At 43.2% G+C, this 26,652-nt stretch overlaps 1 protein-coding gene across 3 annotated transcripts in view; it reads left to right on the top strand.

Moving 5' to 3' along the window:
* The window catches only part of KDM3A (lysine demethylase 3A), a 54,642-nt gene extending 29,041 nt beyond the window's left edge, over positions 1 to 25,601 (top strand). For 2 of the 3 annotated variants that reach the window (XM_081254451.1, XM_081254453.1), the window contains 15 exons: positions 4,301 to 4,515; positions 7,439 to 7,591; positions 7,730 to 7,825; positions 8,210 to 8,337; positions 10,080 to 10,275; positions 11,555 to 11,727; positions 12,123 to 12,359; positions 13,842 to 14,013; positions 16,414 to 16,501; positions 17,492 to 17,622; positions 21,060 to 21,179; positions 21,262 to 21,401; positions 22,667 to 22,843; positions 22,925 to 23,059; positions 23,634 to 25,601. In XM_081254451.1, coding sequence (XP_081110577.1) covers positions 4,301 to 4,515; positions 7,439 to 7,591; positions 7,730 to 7,825; positions 8,210 to 8,337; positions 10,080 to 10,275; positions 11,555 to 11,727; positions 12,123 to 12,359; positions 13,842 to 14,013; positions 16,414 to 16,501; positions 17,492 to 17,622; positions 21,060 to 21,179; positions 21,262 to 21,401; positions 22,667 to 22,843; positions 22,925 to 23,059; positions 23,634 to 23,714 — 2,242 coding nt within the window. In that variant the 3' untranslated portion in view covers positions 23,715 to 25,601. The remainder of the gene's footprint in view (positions 1 to 4,300; positions 4,516 to 7,438; positions 7,592 to 7,729; positions 7,826 to 8,209; positions 8,338 to 10,079; positions 10,276 to 11,554; positions 11,728 to 12,122; positions 12,360 to 13,841; positions 14,014 to 16,413; positions 16,502 to 17,491; positions 17,623 to 21,059; positions 21,180 to 21,261; positions 21,402 to 22,666; positions 22,844 to 22,924; positions 23,060 to 23,633) is intronic. The other variant, XM_081254452.1, reaches the window with a different exon arrangement.
* The last annotated feature ends 1,051 nt before the right edge of the window (positions 25,602 to 26,652 follow it).

Here is a 26,652-nt window from a genome sequence, read left to right on the forward strand (position 1 = left end):
TACTGAAGAGGCTGTCTTTTCTCCATTGTATATTCTCACCTCCTTTATCAAAGATAAGGTGACCATATGTGCATGGGTTTATCTCTGGGCTTTCTGTCCTTTTCCATTGATCTGTATTTCTGTTTTTGTGCCAGTACCATACTGTCTTGATTACTGTAGCTCTGTAGTATAGTCTGAAGTCTGGCAGCCACATTCCTCCAGCTCCGTTTTTCTTTCTCAAGATTGCTTTGGCTATTTGGGGTCTTTTGTGTTTCCGTACAAGTTGTGCAATTTTTGGTTCTAGTACTGTGAAAAATACCATTGGTAGTTTGATAGGGATTGCATTGAATCTGTAGATTGCTTTGGGTAGTAGAGTCATTTTCACAATGTTGATTCTTCCAATCCAAGAACATAGTATATGTCTTCATCTGTTTGTATCATCTTGAATTTCTTTCATCAGTGTCTTACAGTTTTCTGCATACAGGTCTTTTGTCTTCTTAGGTAGGTTTATTCCTAAGTGTTTTATTCTTTTCATTGCAATGGTAAATGGGAGTGTTTCCCTAATTTCTCTTTCAGATTTTTCATCATTAGTGTATAGGAATGCAAGAGATTGCTGTGTGTTAATTTTGTATCCTGCTACTTTACCAAATTCATTGATAAGCTCTAGTAGTTTCTGGTAGCATCTTTAAGATTCTCTATGTATAGTATCATGTCATCTGCAAACAGTGACAGTTTTACTTCCTTTCTGATTTGGATTCCTTTTATTTCTTTTTCTTCTGTGATTACTGTGGCCAAAACTTCCAAAACTATGTTGAATAATAGTGGTGAGAATGGGCAACCTTGTCTTGTTGCCCTGAAAAATGGTTTCAGTTTTTCATCATTGAGAACGATGTTGGCTGTGGGTTTGTCATATATGGCCTTTATTATGTTGAGGTAGGTTCCCTCTATGCCCACTTTCTGGAGAGTTCTTTTTTTTTTTTTTGCAGTACGCGGGCCTCTCTCTGTTGTGGCCTCTCCCGTTGCGGAGCACAGGCTCCGGACGTGCAGGCTCAGCGTCCATGGCTCACAGGCCTAGCCGCTCTGTGGCATGTGGGATCTTCCCAGACCAGGGCGCGAACCCGTGTCCCCTGCATTGGCAGGTGGACTCTCAACCACTGCGCCACCAGGGAAGCCCTCTGGAGAGTTTTTTTTTTTTTTTCTTTTTTTTTTTTTCTTTTTGCGGTATGCGGGCCTCTCACTGTTGTGGCCTCTCCCGTTGCGGAGCACAGGCTCCGGATGCGCAGGCCCAGCGGCCATGGCTCACGGGCCCAGCCGCTCCGCGGCATATGGGATCCTCCCAGACCGGGGCACGAACCCGTATCCCCTGCATCGGCAGGCGGACTCTCAACCACTGCGCCACCAGGGAGGCCCCTCTGGAGAGTTTTTATCATAAATGGGTGTTGAATTTTGTCAAAAGCTTTTTCTGCATCTCTTGAGATTATCATATGGTTTTTATCCTTCAATTTGTTAATATGGTGTATCACATGGATTGATTTGCCTATATTGAAGAATCCTTGCATTCCTGGGATAACTCCCACTTGATCACGGTGTATGATCCTTTTAATGTGCTGTTGGATTCTGTTTGCTAGTATTTTGTTGAGGATTTTTGCATCTGTGTTCATCAGAGATATTGGCCTGAAGTTTTCTTTTTTTGTGACGTCTTTGTCTGGTTTTGGTATCAGGGTGATAGTGGCCTCGTAGAATGAGTTTGTGAGTGTTCCTCCCTCTTTTATATTTTGGAAGAGTTTGAGAAGGATAGGTGTTAGCTCTTCTGTAAATGTTTGATAGAGTTCACCTGTGAAGCCATCGGATCCTGGGGTTTTGTTTGTTGGAAGATTTTTAATCACAGTTTCAATTTCAGTGCTTGTGATTGGTCTGTTTATGTTTTCTGTTTCTTTCTGGTTCAGTCTTGAAAGGTTGTGTTTTTAGCATGTGAGATCTTCTTGGACCAGGACTCGAACCTGTGTCCTCTGCATTGGCAGGCAGATTCAAAACCACTGAGCCGCCAGGGAAGTCCCTATATACTGTTTTGAATTTTACTTTCTCCAGTGCATACTTTCCCAGTTTGTAATAGGAACCACTTGATCATGTTAACTTTTATTGCAAATACTTTAGAATAACTATGCAAGAACCCATAATAACAGTGTTGGAAAATTCACTTAACCAATTCCCTTGTTGGCGTTAAGATTATTATGTATTTTTTGCCACTAAAAATAATACAGAAATGATCATCAGCTTGTCCACATCTCTGATTATTTATTTTGGAAAGGTTATTGGAAGTGGCATTACTGGGTCAGAAGGTGTGTGTGTTTTAAGGCTTTGATACATAAGTTCTGCCAAACAGCCCTGGAGGAAGGTTGCACCTGCATCCATGCCCACTGGCAGGGTTTGAGCATTCCTGTCTCCGTGTACCTTTGCCAGCCGGTGTATCTTTAAAAAATCTTCTGCTTTTATAGGCAAAAACTTTCATTTTTACATTGAGTTTTTTTTTTTTTTCAAGTCAAATTAATTTTCTTTAAATCCTTCCATCCTGAGTGAAAGAGAAAGGTAGCCTTCTGGTCTTTTTGATATATAATTGAGCAGTGTTGTTCTGGATGTAGGTGAGCTTTTAGATATCATACATTTTTTCAGAAATCTAGGTAGTTTCAGTCTCAACTAGTTCTAATCATAAACCGCAGTGTTGACTTTAATTTCTTCCTATTCTCCTCTTCTTTAGTTTTATCAAGATTAAAGATTGCGGATGAACTGAATTAAATGCACGGGCATTTTAATGATCAGTAATTATATCTGTGCTGATAACTGTCAGATTCAGCATTATTTAATGAAGAGTTTATTTAAGAGTTTTTTAGATGGTAGTTTGCCCCATTCATTCCTGAGTAAATTGCAAAAGCACCATGATAATATGTGTGTATAGCATTTAGAGCTGCGATAACTGTTAACAGAAGTCAGTGTGTTAGAAACTCAGACAAGCTCACTTCTTTGGTAAAAGGAATATCATGGTTGTAAAAGGAAAGCCTTTTTTTCCCTGGTGTTTAGAGTGAAGATCGACACTGTCATTAGTCTTACCAAGTTTGTTTCTCATTAAATTCTGCAGATGAAATGGGAGGGGGTAGGGTCTCAGTGGTAAAGCTCAGTTGCCAAATCCTGTTTTCCATCTCCTCCCCATTTGAAATGGCTTCCAAATTTATTTTTTAGAACTATGACTAGCTCTAATTTGGGCTATCAGTTAAAAGCTTGCATCTCTCCTTTGGACTCCTAGAAATACATTTCCATCTGTTATGCAACTCCCAGTGTCCTTCCAGTTCATTCTACACAGTTCTGGACAAATGCTTTTTCTAAAGCACAACTTTATGTGTGTCTCGTGGACTCAAAAAGTTTCGGCAGCTGCCCAATGACTAGCAAAGAAATCAAGGTCCCTGCATTTTTCTTGCAAGGCCAAGCTTAATTATTGTCTCTAACATGAGTCTTCTTCATATAAGATCCACAGAACTCATAGTCAGCACTTCTTCCTCTGACTCCTGTAAGACTCAGTGACTGTTATGATACCTGTCATACCCTACTTCCCTGGGTGTTTTATGTCTACTTCTTGTCTCCAGCTGGATTGACATATAATGTTGTGTTTAAGTAAGTCCAAAACTATTGCATGGCTTAGAAAAATCATTGCGGATGTCAAAGATGCTGAAAGAGAATGCTGAGAAAATATTCTGCTTTTTGCTCCACCTTCTTAGGTACCGAGGCCCATCTTAACACTGCCTCTTATTCCAGAAGCTTGCATGGTAATTTGTAGCTAGGATTCCTGAGGGTGTTGAATACCTCATGGATGTGTATGGTCATGGCTTCAGTGTTGTCTAGGGTTAGCCTTCCCCTCCTGAGCATTATTCTTGAAGCAGTAGTTGTATTCAGATTTGGTCAGATTATTTGTCACCTTCTGTTTGTTATCAGTTTACTTCTGTGGTGACCTGTGATTATTCTCGCTATTAAGTTCCGAGTCAGGCAGGTTCAGTAGCTGTCCTTGGAAATGACGTGAGTAGATGTTGGTTCGAGTGGAGAGCACAACCCCCTCTCCCTGCCAACCCCCCATGTCTTTTGGGGGAAAACTTGGAAGTTTTAAAAATCTTTCTATTGATGTTGCCAAGTAGCAAGTGGCTGTAATTAGCCATGGAGATTATAGAAAACTGGGAAGGAAATGCTTGATTTAAATAACATTTAAAAAGTAACAACAAGATGTAAATCACTATTTCATGTATGTAACATCCTTTTTTTATTTTTTCACCCCCTCTAGGTTACAGTTCAACAAACATGGTGTATTGCGGGTAGAAGGCTTCTTAACACCAAACAAGTATGACAGTGAAGCAATTGGCTTGTGGTTGCCTTTAACCAAAAATGTTGTTGGGACTGATTTGGACACAGCAAAGTATATCCTGGCCAACATTGGAGATCACTTCTGTCAAATGGTGATTTCTGAAAAGGAAGCTATGTCAACTATTGAGCCACACAGTAAGAGCATCTCTTAGGGGGTAGGATTTTTGAGTCCAACTTGATTTTTGTTCCTAAATGACACCTAAGTCCTAATTGCATGGATTTCATTTTCACCCAGAAGTGTAGACGTCTTTGGTATAATGAAGTTGCATTTTTCCTTTTGTAACAGATTCTACCTGTTGAGTTCATCAGAGTCAGTCATCTATCTGTGGGGTTTGTTTCAGGGCAATTACTAAATTTTCTGTTAAGAAAGGTAAAGGTGAGGTGGCGGTGGAATTTGCATAGCCTTACCAACAAGTGTGGACTCACCAAAAGGGGTTTATTTTAAGACAAAGGTTCTTAAGAAAACATTTCAGAGAAGATAATGGACAGGTTGTACCCTAGACCTACTGAATCAGGGTCTGAGGATGCTGGGACCCAGGCACGAAAATGGGAACAAGCGCAGATGAAAATGATTCCGTTAGAGTCAAGGTTTTCAGGGAAAACTTGGAGGTTCCAGCCGGTGTGTGCAGTGTCCCCCCTCCCTGAGAGTGCTCTCACACTAACCTGGCAGCCCAGTGAACCACAGAGGTCAGTGTGGATGACACATGAGAGCCAGACCTCCCTCGTGACATCTCAAGGTACGGTGTCGAGGAGGACAGCACACCTCTTGTGTGTGTGCCCTTAGAAGTGAGATATCCAGCCAGAAGCACCAAGGGGCATCTATCTTTTTAAGTCTCACACTTTGTTCCATCATTTTATCTTTTCCAAATGGTGGCAAGTTAAAAGTGAAGCCTTTCCATCCCTCTGGTAGATCTCTTTTCAGACTTTGCATAGCCAAATATGTTTCGCTATAAGCATCCACACATACTGATCTTAAGAATTTTGGTTGTAGGTCCCAGGAACTAACTAAAGCTAGCTTAAGCACAAAAATAACTTACTGGATAAGTTTGAACACTGTTATGTCTCAGAGTCCAAGGAATGGGAACTGACATTCCCAGGAGCAGGAATTCAGATCTAGGTGGGGTATGGGATTGTGAGCTCCATGGGCAGCCAGAGTCCTGCTAAAGTGAAGAGAGCTTTATAATCACTGTTCTGTTGGGGTAGTAGAGACTCTGATAAGTCAAGAATCATATTAAAGTTGTTTTTCCTATAATCTATTTAGGACAAGTCATACTGGTTTTCCATTTTCAGTAGAGATACAAAAGTTTTCTTCTTACGTACTTTTAAAGTAAGAGAAGATTTAAAGAAAAGTTCTTAAGTAACTGGCCTAGAGGTAGTATATGAATGACTGGGTTGCAAAACCAATTTTTTGGAATGTATTAGTAGCTTCCTGAATCGGAAGGGCTGTTTTAAGCTACTGATGTTTTTTCTTTGCTCAGGGTGAGTCGTCTGAAAAATGTGTCTTTAAAGATGTAATTGTGATTAACCTTTCCTCCTTGCCTATTTGATTATCCTGTTCCTCTTTATTTCCTCTGTGATAAGCTGGTCAGCTGGAGAGAGGAACTCACTGTGAGTGGTACTGAAAGATGCCATCACAAGGTGTCGCTAGAGAGGGGGGTGGAGGGTACCCTCTGATCCTGAGATTAGGAAGCAGGTCTCAGCTTTTGTACATTTATTCTGTCTTTTCAATGACAAATAATCATTAAATAGGTGGCTAAGAGATCTAAGACTACTTTCTAATAAAACAGTCTAATCCAAGTGACCAAGGTGAAGTTCATAAAATCTCATGTGTAAAATGCCTCAAGTTCTATGTATTGTGTACTGAGCTTTTACATTGTAATGGAACGGCAGAGGTTCACTCAGCAGTTGGATTAACTTAAAGCAAACTGAAGTTAGTCATTTCTTTTGGGGGCAGTCTGAAGAAAGAAGTAACCGCTGACTGCATTAGGAAAAGATGTTCTCCGTAGAACACGAATGTGACAGTATTGATCCTGTCTTGTTCAAGAGAGACAGACAGACAGACAGAAAACAGTCTTCTGCTCAGCAGACGTTGGGCTTTTCTGTGACGCAGGAAAATGTCCTCCCTTTGCTCTTACTCCGTGAAGCTTTCTAATGCCGTCTGTGGCACTCCTCCATGGTCGGGGGGTGGGGTACGATTTCTTGCCCAGTCCTGGAAGGCCCGTCTCTCCAGTTTTCAGTGTTTGGCCACTGGAACAGAAGATGCGACTTCATAGAATTCTTGATTGTGCGTCAATCTGTTGGCTGCTTGGTTAGTGTGAGTCGGTCCCGGGTGCCTGCATCACTCCTGGCTCTGAAAATTGAGTTTTGGACACTGGCCTATGAGGGAACCGACTTTGGACCACTGTGCCCCCCACTAGTTAATGCGCTGCTCCCTCCAGGTTCCCCTCAGTGCCCTGGGGTTTGTAATGGGCAGTCTGAGTGGTTTCGGGGCATCTGTGAATAACCTGACACTCGACACTGAAGGTTGGGTTTGTGTACTTGAGTCAGTTTTTTTTCCTTTGGAGAAAGCATGGTCCTTGTTGCCTTTAGAGTCTCAGACGGTCTCATGACCCAAAATGTGAAGAACCACTGCTCCTTTATATTTGTGTCTGAACTCCAGCTTGTGTAACCAATGCTGCTTTTTTCACTGACTTACTCAGCAGGACTTACTATGCAGAGCTCCTTGGAGGGTGGGCTGGGGTGTGGGGCTAGGGCACAGCCTGAGCAGGGATTCTGCTTGCGTGGACTTTAGTCTCCTAGAGGGAAGCAAAACTGCACCTGACTGCGAACAGTGTGAAGAGGCCTGAGTCTGAAGTACAAATACAAGTTGATGGGAGTGCTGAAGGAATCCAGGAGAGCTTCATGGCGGTGGTGGGGGATTTGAGATGGGCTCTGGAGGCTGAACAGTTAATGGGAACTCCAGTGAGAGGGAGGAACGGCATCAGCTCCCATCCCACTTCATGTTTTATTTCAGGAGCCCTCTCGTCCCCAAGACTAAGTGATTTATTGATTTTTGTAGGACAGGTTGCTTGGAAGCGAGCTGTCAGAGGTGTTCGAGAAATGTGTGATGTGTGTGACACCACCATCTTCAACCTGCACTGGGTGTGTCCTCGGTGTGGGTTTGGAGTGTGTGTGGATTGCTATCGGATGAAGAGGAAAAATTGCCAACAGGGTGAGAACTGACTTGACTCTTCTCCAAGCCCCTTATACTCTTAAATTAAGCCTTTCATTGATTTGTGGTTGATGGATTTCTGAAACTTTTGGGACCAGAGTCCATAAAGAGCAGTTACTACAGATCAGTTACTTGCAGGCGCTGCCTACAAGACTTTCTCTTGGCTGAGATGTGTGAAGAGCCAGATACACGAACCAGAGAACCTCATGCCGACGCAGATCATTCCTGGAAAAGGTATCGCGTGTGGTGCAATGCTTTTCCTTTCCCTGTGTTTCGGTAGCTCGTAGAGGCTGGTAGTTCGGTTTTACTTTGTGCAGTACAATCACTTACTGACTTTATTTTAGTATGTGCCATAAATTGTCGAGAACTGTATTAAATAATGCCCCCAAACTTTCTGGTAAAGGCCTTGTAAATAGTTTTGTAAAAGGAAAGAAAATGGCACATTTGGGGCAAGGCATACTTAGGATGTAAAGGGGGGAGTGTAAGCACTCTAAAAAAAAAAGAAATGCTGCTAAAAAAAAGTTACCCTGTTAGAAATACAAGCTTTTGCTTTGTAATGTTGAGGTTGAAAGTACCTAATATCCTTGTTCAGGTGTTTGCCTGTGCCCTTTTTTTTAGCCCTCTATGACGTTGGAGACATTGTTCATTCTGTAAGAGCGAAATGGGGAATAAAGGCAAACTGTCCCTGTGCAAACAGGCAGTTCAAACTCTTGTCAAAGCCAGCCTCAAAGGAAGACGTAAAACAGGTATTACTGTTTATGCTAGATTCACCAGCCTTGTGATTGTTGTGTGTCTGTTTTCAAATAACCCAAGGATTTCTATAGTATATTTGAAAGGAACATGGGGAGAGCTGTCAGTGGAAAGAGATAGTTCATATGGTTCATGTGATACTTCTTTTTTTTTTTTTTTTTTTTTTTCCTGTACGCGGGCCTCTCACTGTTGTGGCCTCTCCCATTGCGGAGCACAGGCTCCGGACGCTCAGGCTCAGAGGCCATGGCTCACGGGCCCAGCCGTTCTGTGGCATGTGGGATCTTCCCGGACCGGGGCACGAACCCGTGTCCCCTGCGTCAGCAGGTGGACTCTCAACCACTGTGCCACCAGGGAAGCCCCATGTGATACTTTATAGACCCTTCTCAAGTTTCACATTATTTTTGTGGACCTCATTTGTAGCCTCTTTTAGTAGGCTTTTAATTTTGTTCCTTGAAAAAGCAAAACCCTTTTTCTATTATAGTCTACCTAATAAGTTGCTGTCAAATTTGTATAGGTTTTATAACGTCTCATGTTTTACACAGTGAAAATTATTCAGATAAGCTTTAAAAATATTTTAATTACTAAATATGTTTTACCCATAATATATATGAAGAATTGAAGGAAATAATACTGAAACTAACCTTTAGGTAGCTCTCACTCCACATAAAAAAGGTGCATTTCCTTGGTGCTCACATGCCTCTTCCTGGTGACATTCCCTTACCCTTCACCATCCCATCTACCCACCAGCTGTCTCCCTTTTTCTTCCTCACCCCAATAATCATTATCCCACATTGTTTTTAGTGATCAGAAATTAGTTTACATTTCGATAAAGCTGTGGTGGTGAAGGCAGCACAGGTAGAAGAGTTTTGATCTTTGTAGTCAGGACTGAATTTTTTCTGCCACTTTCCAGTTGTATAACTTTGGCTCAAATGAACTGATGTATATATGCTTCAGCTTCCTCACCAGTAATAGAGAAATAGTAAACAGTGCTGGTAATTAGGCATCACAGAATTATATCACATGTAAAGTGAGGGCCTGGACCACAACAGGAATTTGACTCTCCTTTTTCCTTCTTATGTATGTATAAACGCGGTAGCTGAGTTGTCAAGGCAGTTTTTTAAGTAATAGAAAAATAAGTGGTGTGTTCTGTCTGTCCAGTTTTTGTTGTTCTTGTTCAGTTTATGTTTTGAATTCTTTTTAGGGCTGTTCATCCATTTTTAAAGCCTACTACACTATGCTAAATCAAAAGAGCATTTTCTTTTTTCTGCATCCCACTTCCTTCTGAATTCACAGCTGTATTTCCTACCTTGCCTCATTTATTCGTTCACGCGCTCAGCCACTGGGTCTTGAGTGCCTATTCATGATACAGGGGTGAGTTCACAGGGGAGATGGGCACAAACTGGGCCTTCCAAAGCAACATGGTGAACGGAGCGATAGGGATATGAGCAGCATGAGATGGGGATACGAGGGTGGGCGTGGATATCTTGCTATATTTACATTCTTCACGTGCATCTTATATTTTTACTAGTAATCCTTAAAAGCTAAAAGATTAAAATTTCTCCTACATAGTTCTGCTCGATTGTTGAGAGACTACTGCAGTGGTGGTGATGTCCAGGGCTATTAGGTGGTTTTGTTTTGGATATTTCTCTCTTACTGGTGAGCAGTTAGGGGAGAAGGTAGGAAATGGGAAACGTAATTTTTCAGCTTGTGTAAGATTCTCCTCCTGTACTCACCGCAGACTTCCCTGGTTGGAGAAAAATCGACTCTTGGTGCCGGGCTCCAGCAGAGCCCCTCGGTGTTGGAGCCCATGGCTGTAGGTGGGGAGGCTGCGTCCAAGCCGGCCAGCAGTGTGAAGCCTGCCTGTCCAGCCAGCACATCTCCTTTGAACTGGCTGGCAGACCTGACCAGCGGCAATGTCAACAAGGAAAACAAGGGTGAGTGTTTCCTGCCTCCCTGAGAACTTCCGTCTGTTCCCAGAGGGTCCTGGCAGCCTTAGTTACGGTGAGAACAGAGCGGTTAGAAGTAGTGGTGGAGTGGAAGGTAGTTCCCTATAGTCGCCCTGAGACCTGACACACGTGCAGCGCCAGAGAGAACTTCTGCTTACGATACAACTCTAGGTAAGGCTGAGATTGTGTCTGGCAGGAATGGAGTGGGCTGAGACGTGTGTTTTAATAGTGATTTTTGCCTTTCTGCCTTTAACCCTGTGTATATTTCCTATTTCATCTAAGTTGCAACGTCCTGGCTTCAGCTTTATTTTTCTCATCTGTGCTGTTGTCTTGGGATGCTTGACGATAGTATAAAGAACACGGGTTTGGAATCAGGTAGTTAGATTAGGATTTTGGTGATTCTGCTCTCTGGCTGCCTTAAAGAAAGGAAGGTTGCAGATCAGTTTCTTTCATGCAAAGATCCTAAACAACATCTCAGTGAATAGAATTTAGCACTATAAATAAAAGAATCATACAGGGTGACCAAGCAGAGCTTCAGAAATGCAGCTGTAGTTTTAAAATTAAAAAAGCGGGGGAAAAGTCATGTGAAGAGATACAGAAAAAGAGTAAAATTCAAAGCCTATTTATAATTTTTTTTTTAAAAACCCTTAAAATAGGAATAGAAGGGAATGTCCTTAATCTAATGAGTTTCTATAATAAAACTAACAGCAAACATCCTAAATTGCGATTGAAGTTTTTCATCGGTTGAATAATTTTTAACAGTTTCCCTCTGTGTTCAGGCATGAGGCAAGGATTCCTGCTTTCACTCCTTTATTAAACATTGTATTGGAAGTTTTGGCTATTTAAGTCAGTAAGGTAAACAAACAGAGATGTTAGGATTGGAAAGAAAGGGATAGAACTGTTGGTATTTGTAAGCAATCTAATTATACGTGGGAAAAGTCTTAAGAGAATCTGTATTTGTAAACATATCTATCAGGGTTGATAGTTACAATGTTAATTTACAAAACTCAATTGTATTTTGTATACCAGGAACAAACAAATAAAAAATGCAGTTTACCATAGTATCACCTTGGATATTGGATATTTATTTTTTTAATAGCAGTTGGAAATCCATGTCTAAATCAGTAATGTCATTTATCCTCTTAAGTTGTTTGGGTTCTAGTAAATGAAAACCGAGTTCCAAAGTAACTCTGTCAGTACAAGACTAGTAAGGGATTTGCCTTTTCAGAATGCTTTTTCCATCTGGATGTTTTTGATTTGTTTTTAGAAAAACAACCAACGATGCCAATTTTAAAGAATGAAATCAAATGCCTTCCACCTCTACCCCCCTTGAGCAAATCCAACACAGTCCTCCACACCTTTAACAGCACAATTTTGACACCTGTAAGCAACAACAATTCTGGTTTCCTCCGAAATCTCTTGAATTCCTCTGCAGGAAAGGTACGCATTTATTTTACTGTTTATTACTCCACCTTGTAGAGATGAATTGGAGTTAGAGTAGGGAGAAACTGAAATAGAAAGCAGAAGGAAGGATGAGTCCCATGCATTCCTTCATGGGTACAGAGGCTGTGTCATTGGCACATGGGCTTCACATGGTTAGAATTCTGGGCTGGGTCATTTTCACCTGTTAACACTTTTTCCTGTACCCACTTCTGAGAGTTGTGATGTCAGGGAGAGGAAGAGGAATTACCCTTTTGAGGGTAAGATTCTTTCGTGGTTTAGCTTCTTTCCTGGATGTGTAATGTAGGCTCATCCTACCATAATAGGAATGGGTTTTTTGATGGTAGGGAATGATATATTTAAAACTCGTGGGTTTTTTTTTTTTCCAAATTCAGACAGAAAATGGACTCAAGAATACACCAAAAATCCTTGATGACATCTTTGCCTCTTTGGTGCAAAATAAGACTTGCTCCGATTTATCTAAGCGGCCGCAAGGACTGACCATCAAGCCCAGCATCCTGGGCTTTGACACTCCTCACTACTGGCTGTGTGATAGTCGCCTGCTGTGCCTGCAAGATCCCAACAACAAGAGCAACTGGAATGTGTTCAGGGAGTGCTGGAAGCAAGGGCAGGTACGCGGGGCCTCTGCTTTCCAACCCACTTCACATCCCCTTCTTGGTGCCTTTGGTAGACTCCTGACAACCCTCCCTCCCCTGCCCCCTTCCTGGATTGTAAATGGCATATACTTTATCTCTTTTTATTGTTTACTGTGAATACAGTTAGAGCAGAGTGTGGCCATGAGTCTTATTTCTTACTGCAGACATTCCTGAGCTGTATTCTCTGATGAGGTTTTGATTGCTTCCAACCAGTCATCCTTGGATTTTTTTTTTTTTTTTTTTGTGGTACGCAGGCTTCTCACTGTTGTGGCCTCTCCCGTTGCGGAGCACAGGCTCCGGACGCACAGGCTCAGCGGCCATGGCTCACGGGCCCAGCCGCTCCGTGGCATGTGGGATCTTCCCGGACCGGGGCACGAACCCGCGTCCCCTGCATCGGCAGGCGGACTCTCAACCACTGCGCCACCAGGGAAGCCCCATCCTTGGATTTTTGATGAGAGCGTTCTGGGCTCTTGGTGACTCTTGTGTGATAAACTTCAGTAGGAGAAGTGGGAAGATGACTCAGGCTGGTGGGGTTTGGGGGATTACACAAAATAGGATAAAAATCAGGCATCCCTCTTCCATGAATTAGAACCTTGTGCTGAAGACAATCTTAGGTGGCCCTGAGCCATGTGGTGTCAGCCTGGAATTGGTGTGTAGTCTCCCAAGGGAAGGAGCCTGCTTTCTAAAGGGCAGTGATGTTCAGTCTTAAGGTTTGCTTGATGGTTTAGGAGACGTGTGGCTTCGTAGACCTGTTCCTCTGTTTTCTTGTTTTGGTTTATGTTTTCTGGATCTTTGTCTTCTCTTCTGGGCCACGTGGAGGCCTCACTAAAGGAACACTTTGCTCTTGGACAAGGCCAGGACTTGGGAAATTGCCAAATAGAAAAATGTATGTATTTAACCAAAAAAAAAAATGATTCTTTTCAGTCCTGTGTTCTAACAAGATTTGCTCACGATGACAATGACAGACCGAATACAGTCCACCAGCATGTTTTGTTTAGATTAGATAATGTTTTTTAAAAGTTGAACTTGTTGCCAGTATTTTAGTCAGGCTCTTTCGCATAAAGATCAGGATTTCTGGCTTGTCCTAGGTAACCCGAAGGCGTGGCGGTCCAGGGCCGTGTCCCTGCCTGCCCGCCAGGAGCAGCGTCCTCTTTGGACAGGGCACTCTCGCCGCCTGTCTCTGCTTCACATCCCCTGCGTAGCCCTGAGCCTTGGCCTTGGGGTTCTGTGAGCAGTGGGATCTGAGCTGGAAGGTGTGATCCTTGCTCTTAGGAGCTCACTGGTGTAGTTTGAGGGGTGTGTGTAGCAGGTGACTCGGGACTAAGCTGCCACTTTGGGATCTGAGACTGAGGACCAGCCACAGAGAAACACAGCAGCAGCGGTTTGAGGAAGGGCTGCCTCGGGTGAAGGGACGGAGCTGGGGGAGTTCAAAGTAAAGTCTTCGTTCTGTCCTCGTAGCCGGTGATGGTGTCAGGAGTGCATCATAAACTGAACACTGAACTCTGGAAACCGGAATCCTTCAGGAAAGAGTTTGGAAGTCAGGAAGTTGACCTCGTTAATTGCAGAACCAATGAAATCATCACAGGAGCCACAGTAGGAGACTTCTGGGATGGATTTGAAGATGTTCCGAGTATGTATTAGAGACCTCTTAAGGGGGTTGAGGATGTGAAAGGAGGGGGCACGGGAGTAGCAGCAGTCTGCGGCCCTCCAGCGGCAGCGACAGCATTTTCTGTGACTCTGGAGTTTAAAATCAGTGTCTTATCTCCTCTTCCCCTTTCTTTTTACAAAGTTTGTGCTTTTGAACGGAGGCCAGTTCGCTTTGTGGTTCCTTAGAGAGTGAGGGTTTAGTCACCTCTTCTGCAGGTGGCTCCAGGTCTGTCCTGTGACAGAAATGTGCCCACGGGGAGGGGAGCACGGAGCCAGGGCTCGTGGTTTTCTGTAGCCTCGTTATTTAAAAAATTTTAATTATGTTTAACACGATAAGTAGAACTGGAAGTGCCAGAGAACGTGGATCCGTTGAACGCAGGTTATCCCTGGGCGAGGGGGGCTGGTGGTGGTAAGGAGGCTGGAGTGTCTGGTGCTGAGCTGGGGCCCTTTCCGTGGACTGGCCAGTCAGTAAGCTGTTTGCAGGGAGCCCTTCATCAGCACAGGCACCTGGCCTCGTGCTCCCACCCCCACTGGAGGGCTTGGCCAGTTCATTCTCAGACTCAGTAATTCAACTTTGCTCATTTAGCATTCTCGTTCTTTCACGACATGTTTTTACCTTGTAATCTCCTGCTTCCTTATTTCCCATTACCCACGTTTACAGGTTATGGCCCGCACTTTCAACGAACTTTAGAACAAAGGTATAGCTAACTCTAAGTAGGGCATGGTGGGGTTTCCACATGTAGAGGTTAAGGTTGGGTTTCAGACGTAAGGTGTTTCCCTGGGGATCAACGTCTGAGATGGAGGAGGAGGAAGCAGGACTGGGCTGCGGGAGGGGCGGGCTGCGGCGGAGGCCAGCGGAGCCTCAGCCAGTCTGGCAGGGAGCTCTGCAGCAGGCATCGCCTCTCATTGTCTCAGATTGGGCTGAAGTGGGGAAAGTCAGGGCCTTTATCCCCTCACCTCCCTCGGCCTCCAGGTGCTGGTGCCCCAGGGAGGGCATGACCTGGCAGGACAGCTCTCTGCAGCTGACGCAGACCCCAGAGCTGTGTCTGGGCAGCAGGTCCTTTGAAAGGGGATCGAGGGCCACACATACTACAGTGTGCTTTCCACTTAGGCCTGGGTTCAAATCCTGACTCTTGATATGTGCTTGCTGTGTACGTGAGCTTGGTAATTGCATTTTTCTGGGGCTCACACTTCCTCATGCCTGCAAATGGTTAAGGCAGCCCAGAGTCCACCGCAGCCTGCCCTTTCCATACTGATGATCCTGCTGCCCAGACCCCCAGTACACCACCCACGCTGAGACGCCACTGGTGTCCTGAACATAGACTGTACCCGTATTTTCCTGTGTTTCTCGTCTCCTGGAGTGTGCACCTGTTCAAACTAGGTTATGGGATTCGGTTGACTATAGGACGCTATACAAATGTTAGTCCTCATGAATATAAGGTTTGAAACTGGGTTCCAGTTTCAGTTCTGCTGTTTAATTTCAACAGCTGGATGGCCTCAGGCATCTGTCAATTTCCTCATCCAAAAGTAGAAATATTAAATAGTGCCAGATCTCACTGGGATGTTGGATTTAGGTGTAAGGACTAAATGGTTAAAACACTTGAGCAGAGACTGGAACACAGCAAGAAGTGAAATAATAGTTATCATTGCTGTTAATCATAATTGTCAACATATTTTTTTCAGTTAGAGCTCCTTGGTTCTTGGTTCCTTCACACTACCTGCAGTGGGTAACTGCGCTATTACAAGAACATAGTTATGACTAAACCCTGTATGTGTCACCTAGAAGATGGGGAGGCGGGGGAGAGTGGGCCCTATTAGCCCTAGTTGTCCCTGGATAGAACATCAGGTAGCTTCAGCCTCTCTGAGCAAAGTAAGTCATTTCTATTCCGTGCTGGCCTCAGAAAACTGGGTTTTCTAAAATCTGTGGCCCTTTGATTGTTAAATTGCTGTTTGTTAGTTGGGGAGCTGCTCACTTCTTCTAGAACACTGTATAGGAGGAGGTTGGATCTGTCAAAACACTGCCTATGTGGAATAGACAAAAGGGAGTGGCTGAAATCTCAAAGAAGGAGTAGCAGTTGAATAAGCATTTAGAAAAGACAGGGCTGTAATACAAACTAGTTGGTGGTCTTCATTTTGCCACCCCTTGCTGCTTCCTGGGTATGAATGGATCTCTCGGCACTGCAGAAATAAAATGATTGGCCATTTGCAGGAGGGGAATATTAAAAATAGTATTTGTATACCAACTGTATCAGATTATGAAGATCTTGCAGAGATAAGTTTTATTTGCATTGTTAAGGCTTAAAGTGCTAATTTGCCATCGATTTTGGTCTGTTTCCGAGTTATGAATCGTAGCAATTCAGTAATTCCGGTTACCTTTTTGCAGACCGCTTGAGAAATGAAAAAGAGCCAATGGTGTTGAAACTTAAGGACTGGCCCCCAGGAGAAGATTTTAGAGATATGATGCCCTCCAGGTACGATTATGGGGAGGGGAGAGATGATCCTGTCCTTGACTTGGTAGGATAAACTTTTTTTGAGGTGGTAAGATGAAGTTACTGACTTTTAAATCTGGCTCACTGGTGAAAACTCCACGCGTTTCCACTGTAGTGCTCCGCCAGAGAAGAGGCTGACTCAGACGTGCACGCACTGATTTGGAGGCAGGGGTGAGATCAGACATGCTAGGGTTGCGTATAATACAGTGATATCATTGCTTTAGACAAGACAGCGGACTCGCTAGATCCACTTTCCTGAATTGAGCTTGAACCTTGCAGAGAATCCTCAGAACTAATGAATAATATATCCCTTAGTGTCACTACTTATCATCAGGAACTTGTTGCTCAGATCTTTTGTCTGCAGTATTCGAGCTCATTTTGATATATATGTGTGTTGTAGGAGAGAAAGAAGATGTTTTTGTTCATAAGCACTATAATTCTAATCTTAACTATTGGGTTTTTAAAATTTATTGTTTATTGAAGTGTAGTTGAATTACAGTGTTGTGTTAATTACTGCCGTACAGCAAAGTGAATCAGTTATACATATCTATACACTCTTCTTTTATATTCTTTTCCATTATGGTTTATCACAGGGTATTGAATATAGTTCCCTGTGCTCTGCAGTAGGACCTTGTGGTTTATCCATTCTGTATGTACCAGTTTGCATCTGCTAACCCCAAACTCCCACTCCTACACTTTCCCAGCCCCCTCTCCCTTGGCAACCACCAGTCTATTCTCTATGTCCCTGATTCTGTTTCTGTTTCCTAGATAGGTTCATTTGTATCATATTTTAGAACCCACATATAAGTGATATCATACGCTAATCTTAAATGTTGTTAACGATAGCTATCTCCATCTTCCCGAGCACAGATAGTTTTGTCGTTCCTTTTGGTGTAAGAAGGAACAAATCAAATCCCACGATACATTAGAAACACAAGCTTCTTTTGCCAATGCACGGTTCTCTTGTTCTAGGTTTGATGATCTGATGGCCAACATTCCACTGCCTGAGTACACCAGGAGAGATGGCAAACTGAACTTGGCCTCAAGGCTGCCGAACTACTTCGTTAGGCCAGATCTGGGTCCCAAGATGTATAATGCTTATGGTAAGGAAGAAATGGCTCACTTGAAAAAATTATTACAGAAGTAAGGCAAGACAATGTTTGGAACATTGATTTTTGGGGAGGGAGAGATGGAAAACATCTATAACCCTAACCCTTAACCCAGCAGTAGTCTTCATTTTTGCATATTTCCTTTCATTCCTTGGCCACGTGTATGTATATTTCCGTTGCATAGTTGCAGTTGTAGGGCATATGCCATTTAAAAAGTTTCTCCGACACCTAACATTGTACAGTAAAATCTTCACATGTTGCTTAATGGTTTTTAGTGTGATCATTTTTAACGGTTGCATGGTACATAATTGAATGAATGTAATTTTATTAATGTTGCCGGACGTTTAGGTCAGTCTGCTAGCATTCCAGCTGTTTCAGCATCTGCTACTCTTTTTTTTTTTTTTTTTTTTTTTTTTTGCGGTACGCGGGCCTCTCACTGTTGTGGCCTCTCCCGTTGCGGAGCACAGGCTCCGGATGCGCAGGCTCAGCGGCCATGGCTCACGGGCCCAGCCGCTGTGCGGCACGTGGGATCTTCCCGGACCGGGGCACGAACCCGTGTCCCCTGCGTCGGCAGGCGGACTCTCAACCACCGCGCCGCCAGGGAAGCCCCAGCATCTGCTACTCTTAAATTCAATGTTCTGTGTTGGTGGGTAGTAGTTAGTTACTTAAGTTAGTACTGAGAACACCCTTGGAATTGTATTTCTCCGATTTATTTCCTTCCTTCCATACTGATCCCAACTGCAGTCTCTCAGACTTGAGGGTGGCAGGCCAGAGTCTTCTGGCATCTTTGCCACGTTCTCCAGATGCTGTTGGGAGGGCTTGGACCTCAGCCCCCCACTTCTTCTGTTCCGGTGGGGTCGCCCGGGGAACCGCCTGCAGTGAGCTCAGGGGACATTCCAAGAGGGGAGTTTATCTTGGGAAGTTGCCACAGTCTAGATGCCCAGGATGTTCCCTTCCCCCGAGCCCTTCAAAGAAGCTGGATGGCTGGGACTTCAGGGCATATTCTGTTCACAGGGAAGATTTGCAATGAACTTATGTAAATGGAAGCATTTTTCCACTAAAGCACATGGTGTAATGTTGCATAGTGATTATCCATGCCTTATAGAAATTATGCAGCTTCATAGGGTAGAAGTGGTTATCTGAGAAGTTTTCAAAATAAATAGTCTGCTTGGTTTAAATGGCTTGACAGCAACTCTCTTCCTCCTAGATACCAATAGATAGAGGGCAGTGTTACTCTATAATAGCTTTTCCTATCAACATTGTTCCCGTTCAGAGTAAGCAGTTAGGGATTGAAAATAAAGAAAACGTGTTCATTTTCAAACACCTCACACCTTATCGTAAACATCGTTAAAGAGCAGTCGTTTTTCTGAAGTTGGGTGACTGAGCTGTGACTCCTCCACAGACAATGCAGAGTGAAAGGCCCCTTGGAAAGACCGTACAGTCACCGTCTCTCCAGCTCCAGCCCCAGCCCCAGCACCAGTTTTACACATGGGGACCAGGACTTCAGGACGGTAGACGGGACGGTGACCTGATCAGGATATCCAAGGGGCATCTAGTGGCAGGTCTGGGAGGAGGACTTAAGTCTCCTAATTTCTAGGCTTGGCCCAGCCTCCAACCCCAGTACTCTGTCACCCAGCAGCCCCTCCTGTGTCCGCTTGTGTTCTTTTCATAGAAGTCCATGGTGTGTTTTGTTTCAGGATTTTCTATTTTCTGGGAATCCTTTCCCTGGGACCGTTGTTTTTCGTTCCATCTGAGTTCAGGCTCTCTCAGTTTAGAGCCTGGTTTTATCGGTGTGCAGTCACCCGGAGCTGGGATTGGCTGCACTTTGGGCTGATGGCTGGGTAGGTGTCGTTTCCTTCCTCTTTGGCGGGACACTTTACTCAGTTTGGCAACGGCCAAACCAGCAGGCAGCGTCCGACGGGGCTCTGAGACATGCTGCCCTTCCCTCCCTCCTCCCAGCTCCGCTCCTTCCTTCTGCCCCGAGTGTTAACCACGTCCTGAAGTTGGTGTTCATCGTTTCCTTACGTTTCTAGTTTTACCATATATGTTTGTGTTCCTGCAGAATATTCTTTAGTATTTAACCTGCTTTTGAGCTTTATATAAATGGAATCAGACTTCTGGATATTCCTCCGCGTTGTCGTGAATAACTGTTCGTGTCATTCGTTTGCCTTCTATCATGTTAATTGCTTTTTTCTCTTCTCAGATTTTACTTGTTTATTTTTTACTATAGAAAATTTGCCAAATGCACTGAAAACGTGAGAGTCCAGGACAGTGACTTCCCATATACTCATCCCCCAGTTAGAACAGCTCTCAGGTTCTTTTTCCATAATTATTTCCTCCCTTTATATATTTCCTTTACTATTTTAAAGGAAATCTCATATATCCTATGATTTTTGTCCAGTATCTGTCGCTTTACCTCCTCCTAGGGCTGATATTTCAGCAAACTGGGAAGAAAGGAAAGTGCAGCAGAGCCCTAGGGCCATGGTCCGCGGTTGAAATGATAAGGTCCCCTCTCCTGTGTATAGCTGCTCCTAAACCACAGACCCCTGCAAGCCAGAGAGAGGTTCCTTGGCCTCCGAACAAGACAGGCTGCTTCAGGGCCTGGCAGGTTAGGAAACAGCCTCGGCTTGCCCGCCCCGAGCTATGCTTGGCTCCGCTGCCCATTCAAGAAGTAGTGACTGCGTGTCAGGATGTGTGTCCAAGGTAACCGCAGGGCTTGACGAGCCTCAGGGTGAATGCTGAACAAAAGAGCCTTCTCCTGGGGTCAGAGGTTAGAGTCTCGGATTATGAGTACCAGCGTGGACCTCGTGCTCAGGCTCACCTCTTTCACAGTTGAGGGATCCAAGGAACATGTGGGCAGCGTCCCTTCTTGCACTGAATGCATAGTCATTTGAGGCCCCAGCTTTACATGTTTCTGAGGGGGGTTTCTGTTAGACTCCCCATCGTACGTCTTACCCCAGAGTCCCTCTAGTCTGTGTCAACCAAAGCTTGAGTTCACCTGCTTGAGCAAACATCCTTTTGGCAAATCCCAGCCTCAGTAGTCCACTGTACCGTTCCCGAGTCCTGCTTTCTAGTTTTGGCTTTCTTCTTTTCTTGTCAGCATATTGACTCATTAAAAAAATATTTTTAAAAATAATTTCATCAAGGATTTTTAGTTGTTCTCAGCAGGAGGAAACCTATTTTGCCTATCACCAGAAACAAGTGCTAGTATTATTAGGAGTTGGTTTTTTAGTCTTACAAATAAATATTTAATAAGAACTTTTTCCCCCAAAGTTGAAAGGATAAAATAACTTAATATTAAATATTGTTCCATTACATTTACATGATTAGAAAGGTAGCTTTTAAGTTTTGTGACCACGTATTCCAGGGAGTGGGAAAGACTGAGGCAGTCTTTGCTGTCTCAGTAAATTTAAGGCATTTTCTGTTTGCAGGATTAATTACTCCGGAAGATCGGAAATATGGAACAACAAATCTTCACTTAGATGTATCTGATGCAGCTAACGTCATGGTCTATGTGGGAATTCCCAAAGGACAGTGTGACCAAGAAGAAGGTAGGATGCTGAGCATAAAAAAGTGGGGCCTATTCTCTGAGCTGGGACGTTGTGGTCTGATGTTTGCTTTCTCTTGCTCCAGAAGTCCTTAAAACCATCCAAGATGGAGATTCTGATGAACTCACGATAAAGCGATTTACTGAAGGAAAAGAGAAGCCAGGAGCCCTCTGGCACATATATGCTGCTAAGGACACAGAGAAGATACGAGAATTTCTTAAAAAGGTGTGCTCCTCACCCTATGGCATGTGGAGAGAGAGATGCAGAATAGCGGTATTATTATATACGACATGTCGAGACCTGACTGGATTACTGGAGAATAATCACAGCTTCAAAAGTTAGATCTGTGCATCTCAGATTGGATAGGCTGAAGCTGGTTGCTAAGGAACAACGATTTCTAGATGATTAGGCTCACACGTCTGAGAAGAGGGAAACTTATCTTTGTTCTTATGTCTGTGTGTTATGTCGTAGTGCATTTGGAGATTTTTGTGCTCTCCCTTCGAGGTCGTTCCTCTGATGATCACGTAGTGTCTATTTGTTTTTATTGCCTTAAAAATCTGAGCACTTCAGAAGTCCATGTATCACTTCTTTGCTCTTGATAGCTGTGTTCCAAGTGAGTTACTAAGGTCCCTGTTGGTTTTATCCACCCTCATTTAGTAGTAGGTCAGGAAGACCTCACACCCTACTGTGGCCATTAGCTTATGCGGGAAAGGGATACAGGGACTTTGAAGATTCCAGGTTTCCAGTAGTTAGCAGGCTGTTCAGCAAGGGTTCTGTGTGGAAGTTTTAGGTAGCTGGAGAGATGAGCATATTCAGTTTTTAACCTGTTCGCCACTGAGGCTGCTAGTTGCAGCCCAGATATCTGTGGCTGGTATTCTTCAGTTGTTCATGAGGAGTGGATATGAACGCTCCTAGCCTGCTGCCTGGTGCCAGGTTAGACCCTTAACTAGCATTTGCTTCAATCAAGATGTTTCTAGCTAAGGATAACTTGACTCTTCCAGAAAACCTGCTGGTCACCATATTGTTCCTTTGATAGTGTCACCCTGAGTCTGTGCTGCCAGATACTGGGTCTAGAGTAAACGAGTTTAACCTACAGCCCACTTTGGGCCTGTTTCATAACTCAAATTGTTAAGTGGATACAGCTTTTTAAGAACTGCAGTGTAGCAAGTCTGCTTCTAAGGCGCTTAAGTCTACTTACATTCAAAAGCCTAGGCCACCATACTGTCCTAACACCGCGTTCACAGAAGTACGCAGCCTGCCCGTCACGGTTTGCGGGGACTGACAGCAGGGAACCCACAGTCTCTTTCAGTCTCTCCTCTTGGGTCACGCAGTTAACGTCGCTGAGTGCTCTTTTCTCTGTCTGCCAACAGGGACACACGTTAAAGGAGGCCTGACATTTACTGACCGCCTGCCCACTGTCCAGGGGGCAAAATGCCCTCATGGAGACCCGGCATGTTACTCAGTTTCATAATACTTGGACTGTATTCTAGGTCTCAGAAGAGCAAGGTCAAGAAAACCCCGCCGACCACGATCCCATTCATGATCAGAGCTGGTATTTAGACCGATCACTAAGAAAGCGTCTTCATCAAGAGTATGGAGTTCAAGGCTGGGCTATCGTGCAGTTTCTTGGAGATGTGGTATTTATCCCAGCAGGAGCTCCACACCAGGCAAGAACCATTAGTTGAGTCTTTATTTTCCTTACGCTGTAAACTTTGGCATGTGTTACTGTGTGGCTTGTTGTTTTCCAGGTTCATAACTTATACAGCTGTATCAAAGTGGCTGAAGATTTTGTTTCTCCAGAACATGTTAAGCACTGCTTCTGGCTTACTCAGGAATTCCGCTATCTGTCACAGACTCATACAAATCATGAAGACAAATTACAGGTAAAAATGGCTGTGATTCCTGGCATTCTCTGACTCTGGCTTTGTAGCCCATTACTGACCTTATAAAAATAATCAGCAAACTTGGCCATACCACACTTGGTCCAGTGAGTTGATGAACTGGCTTTATGTCTAGTTCTGCTACCTACTTAGGCAAAAGAGGAATAAACATGGAGGAGATCTCATTTTGGTTTAGAGGCTTTCAGTAGTGAATCATCTAACATATGATTCCATGTTTGGAAAACTAGAGAAATAGAGAAACTCTGAAAAATAGAGCTGTACCTTGGGGCTTGCTTGTGTCTGCACTCACTGGGGGCAGGGCCACGTAGGATCAAAGCCTCTGGAAGGGGGAAAATGAGCTTTTAAGTTCTTCAAAGGAGGCATGGGTTTAAAATGTGTATAAAATAACAGCCTAAAGGAGCCCATGGGGCCTTTCAAGTATTATTAACATTTCATATTGGATTTTGAGTTTTAAATTTCAAGAGCATGGTATAAAATGGGTGGGGGGGAGGTTTATTCTTACTGACAGATTTTAGATCTCATGGTAAACTGACCATATTTTCTCTCGTTTTTTCAGGTGAAGAATGTTATCTACCATGCAGTGAAAGATGCGGTTGCTATGCTGAAAGCCAGTGAATCCAGTTTTGGCAAACCCTGAGGGTCCCAGAGGCGCCGTACCCCTGCACATTGGAAATGAATTACTGGCAGCTGTTCAAACTCTTCAGGCAGGAATCCTGTGGACTTTGAGACTCATGTTACCTCATCTTTTTTAAACTGTACCCACCTAGTAAGGGTACTCTGTCTAATGTATATTTCTAGTGTTTACAGACACTAAATGTGTATATGTAGTAACTATTTACAGAACATGCATCCTTAAACTGTGACTTCTCACCTAGTGCAGAGCTTCTACCCAGCTGTAAAAACAGAACCCCTTATCAGCTCCGGAACAAGACCTGCAGTTATTCCCCAGCTGTGTGGTTGGACAGCTTAGTCAAATGGGTTATAACTCTTAGGAATCACCACGCAGTTTATTTGGGCTGTGTTTTGTTGTGTCTTGAGTACCCTCTCCCCGACCCCTTAGGGTTCAGAAGGGCAGTGGAGGAAGCGACCACCGACGTTTGGACGTTGTATTGCCTTAGGATTGGCATTATATAGCAGAGGTCAACTGCTGCACCGTTCTTGGGGTTAACCATCTTTAGTTAAATGGAGTTTTAATTTAAATGAAGCTTTGCTAATTTTAAGTGTTAAGCATTTTGCATTAAAGTATTCATATAATGTTTTGACTCAGTTTATTGGCATTATTCTCTGGTTGCAGAGTCAACACACACTTCATCAGTGTTACAGGTGTAAGAGTTTGCACCAGGAACTCATCTTAAAAGCACAGAAGTTTGATGCTATAGTGATTTTTGAGTGGTTATTACAATGGTAACATGGAAACAAGTTTCTCCCCAGACAAGTTGAAACTCCTGTCACACTTTTGTAAAGAAACACCACTGATTACTACCTTTAGAAGTGACAATTAACCAAAAAACCAAATAGTGATGGGTTAAATGGTTCTAAAAAGGTAAGAGATCAAAATTCTTTGTCTCTCTTCTGACCCTTTATAGTTTAAGAGTTTTCAAAGGAAAATGAAATTACTAGCAGTTTTAGAACAGTAGTATCTAAAATAATCATCTCTATGAAGGAAGGAAATAAAGAAGCCACTTTTCTATATAGCTCGTTGATTCTCCTAGACAGCTGTAGCTGTACTAAAAGGAATTAAATTGAAATCAAGTAGCGTAGACAAGGCCTAGAGCCTGGATTTTTACCTGTGAGCTCAGAGTAGGAGATCAAAGATCCCCGCCTAATGTCAGGCCCACTTCAAACCAAAATCTTTAATGGAGGAACTTTCAAAAACAAAGTTTTCTGAAAAGAATAAGTAGAAATATCTACCTATCTTAGTGGGAAACGTCTTCCCTGGGAATTTCTTACCAGAAGCTTCTTTATACAGTTTTGGATCTAGAATTGGCACTGTTGATTAGAAATCTCCAATAGGCAAAAGAAGAGGAAAACTTGGATTCTCTATAGAGGAAATCACCTTCAAGCCAGGCCTCAAAGGAGTCCCACAGATAGTTCCAAGGACTGTTATTCACAATCAAATGCATTGTATCGACAAATATGAAAACTGAAAGCTACGATGAGCAAGAGTCAATGCAAACCTGAAACTGCCATATTAAATGTGCCAAGTTTGTAGGTTCTGGAATGATCCAGCACTTATTTATATTCTGAAATGTTTAGTATGTTTGAAGAAATGAGAGTATAGGAATATGATGAAAGAACGAGCTTGCCAGAAATGACCAGATTTGGAAAGAAGCTGAATAGAACTTAACAGAAATGACACGTGATGGTTAAAATTAGAAATTCAGCACATGCGTTAAGTGGCAGAAAGAAGCTCTTTTACAAACTGAAAGATTGGTAAAACTAACGCAAGACAGCATTGAGTAACAGGAAACTGTAAAGACGTGTTAACTTGTAAGGCGGGCACAGAAAAGTCTAGGTAAATAAAATATCCACACCTGTGGGTAGTAAGTAACAGTAATAAGTTAAAAGAATACCCAAAACAACTAGGTTCTTAAAAGTACCCAGAATGGGGACAAACATGGTCTTCAAAGAGGTGTCAGACTTAGCAGCTGACTTCTTAACAGCGACAGGGGGAGTCAAGAAAGTAGATGCCACTCTCACTGTGCCGGAGGACATGCCTGAAAATCAGTCTAGACACAGCCAAATGATTTTCCCTGTCCTTACTGACATTTTCAGATAAAAGCCAGAGTGTTTCTTCAGGCACCTGCTGAAGGAACTTTTAAGAATATCCTCAGGCTTAAAAAAAATAATAAGAAAAAGAAAAAAAGAACATCCTTAGGGAAAAAAAGTAACCCCCATCATGATGCAAGAGAAAAAACGGTGTACAAGGGAAACTGTAAATTCATGGATAATCTTAAGCAGCAGTGGCACTATAGTTTTAGAAGTCTGGATAAAGTTCCTCTAAAAGTTAAACATAGAATTCACAACGCACGATCCAGCAATTCCACTGCTATGTTTATACTCAAAAGAATTGAAAGCAAGGATTCAAGCAGGTACTTGCAGACTCATGTTCATAGCAGCATTATTCACAAAAGCCAAGAAGTGGAAACAACCCAATAGATGAACAGATAAACAATGTGGCATATCTATACAGTGGAGTATTTTTCAGTCTCTTAAAAAGGAAAGATTCTGACACAGGCTACAACATGGATGAGTCTTGAAAATACACTAAGTGAAATATGGCAGACACACAAAAGGACAGATATTGTATGATTCCACTTATATGAGGGACAGTCATGTTCCTAGAGCAGAGACAGGAAGTAGAATGATGGTTACTGGGGCTGAGAGGAAGGGGAACTGGCAGTTACTGTTTCACGGTTACAGACTTTCTGTTTGGGTGATGAAAAAATTCTGGAGACAGATGGTGGTGATGGTTGTACCACATTGTAAATGTCCTTACTGCCACTGAATTGTACACTTAGAAATGATTAAAATGGTCAATTTTGTGTTATGTATATTTTAAGCGAAATAAAAAT

Source organism: Mesoplodon bidens, assembly GCF_964165515.1.
Source record: "Mesoplodon bidens genome assembly, chromosome: 14".
Lineage (NCBI taxonomy): Eukaryota > Metazoa > Chordata > Mammalia > Artiodactyla > Ziphiidae > Mesoplodon > Mesoplodon bidens.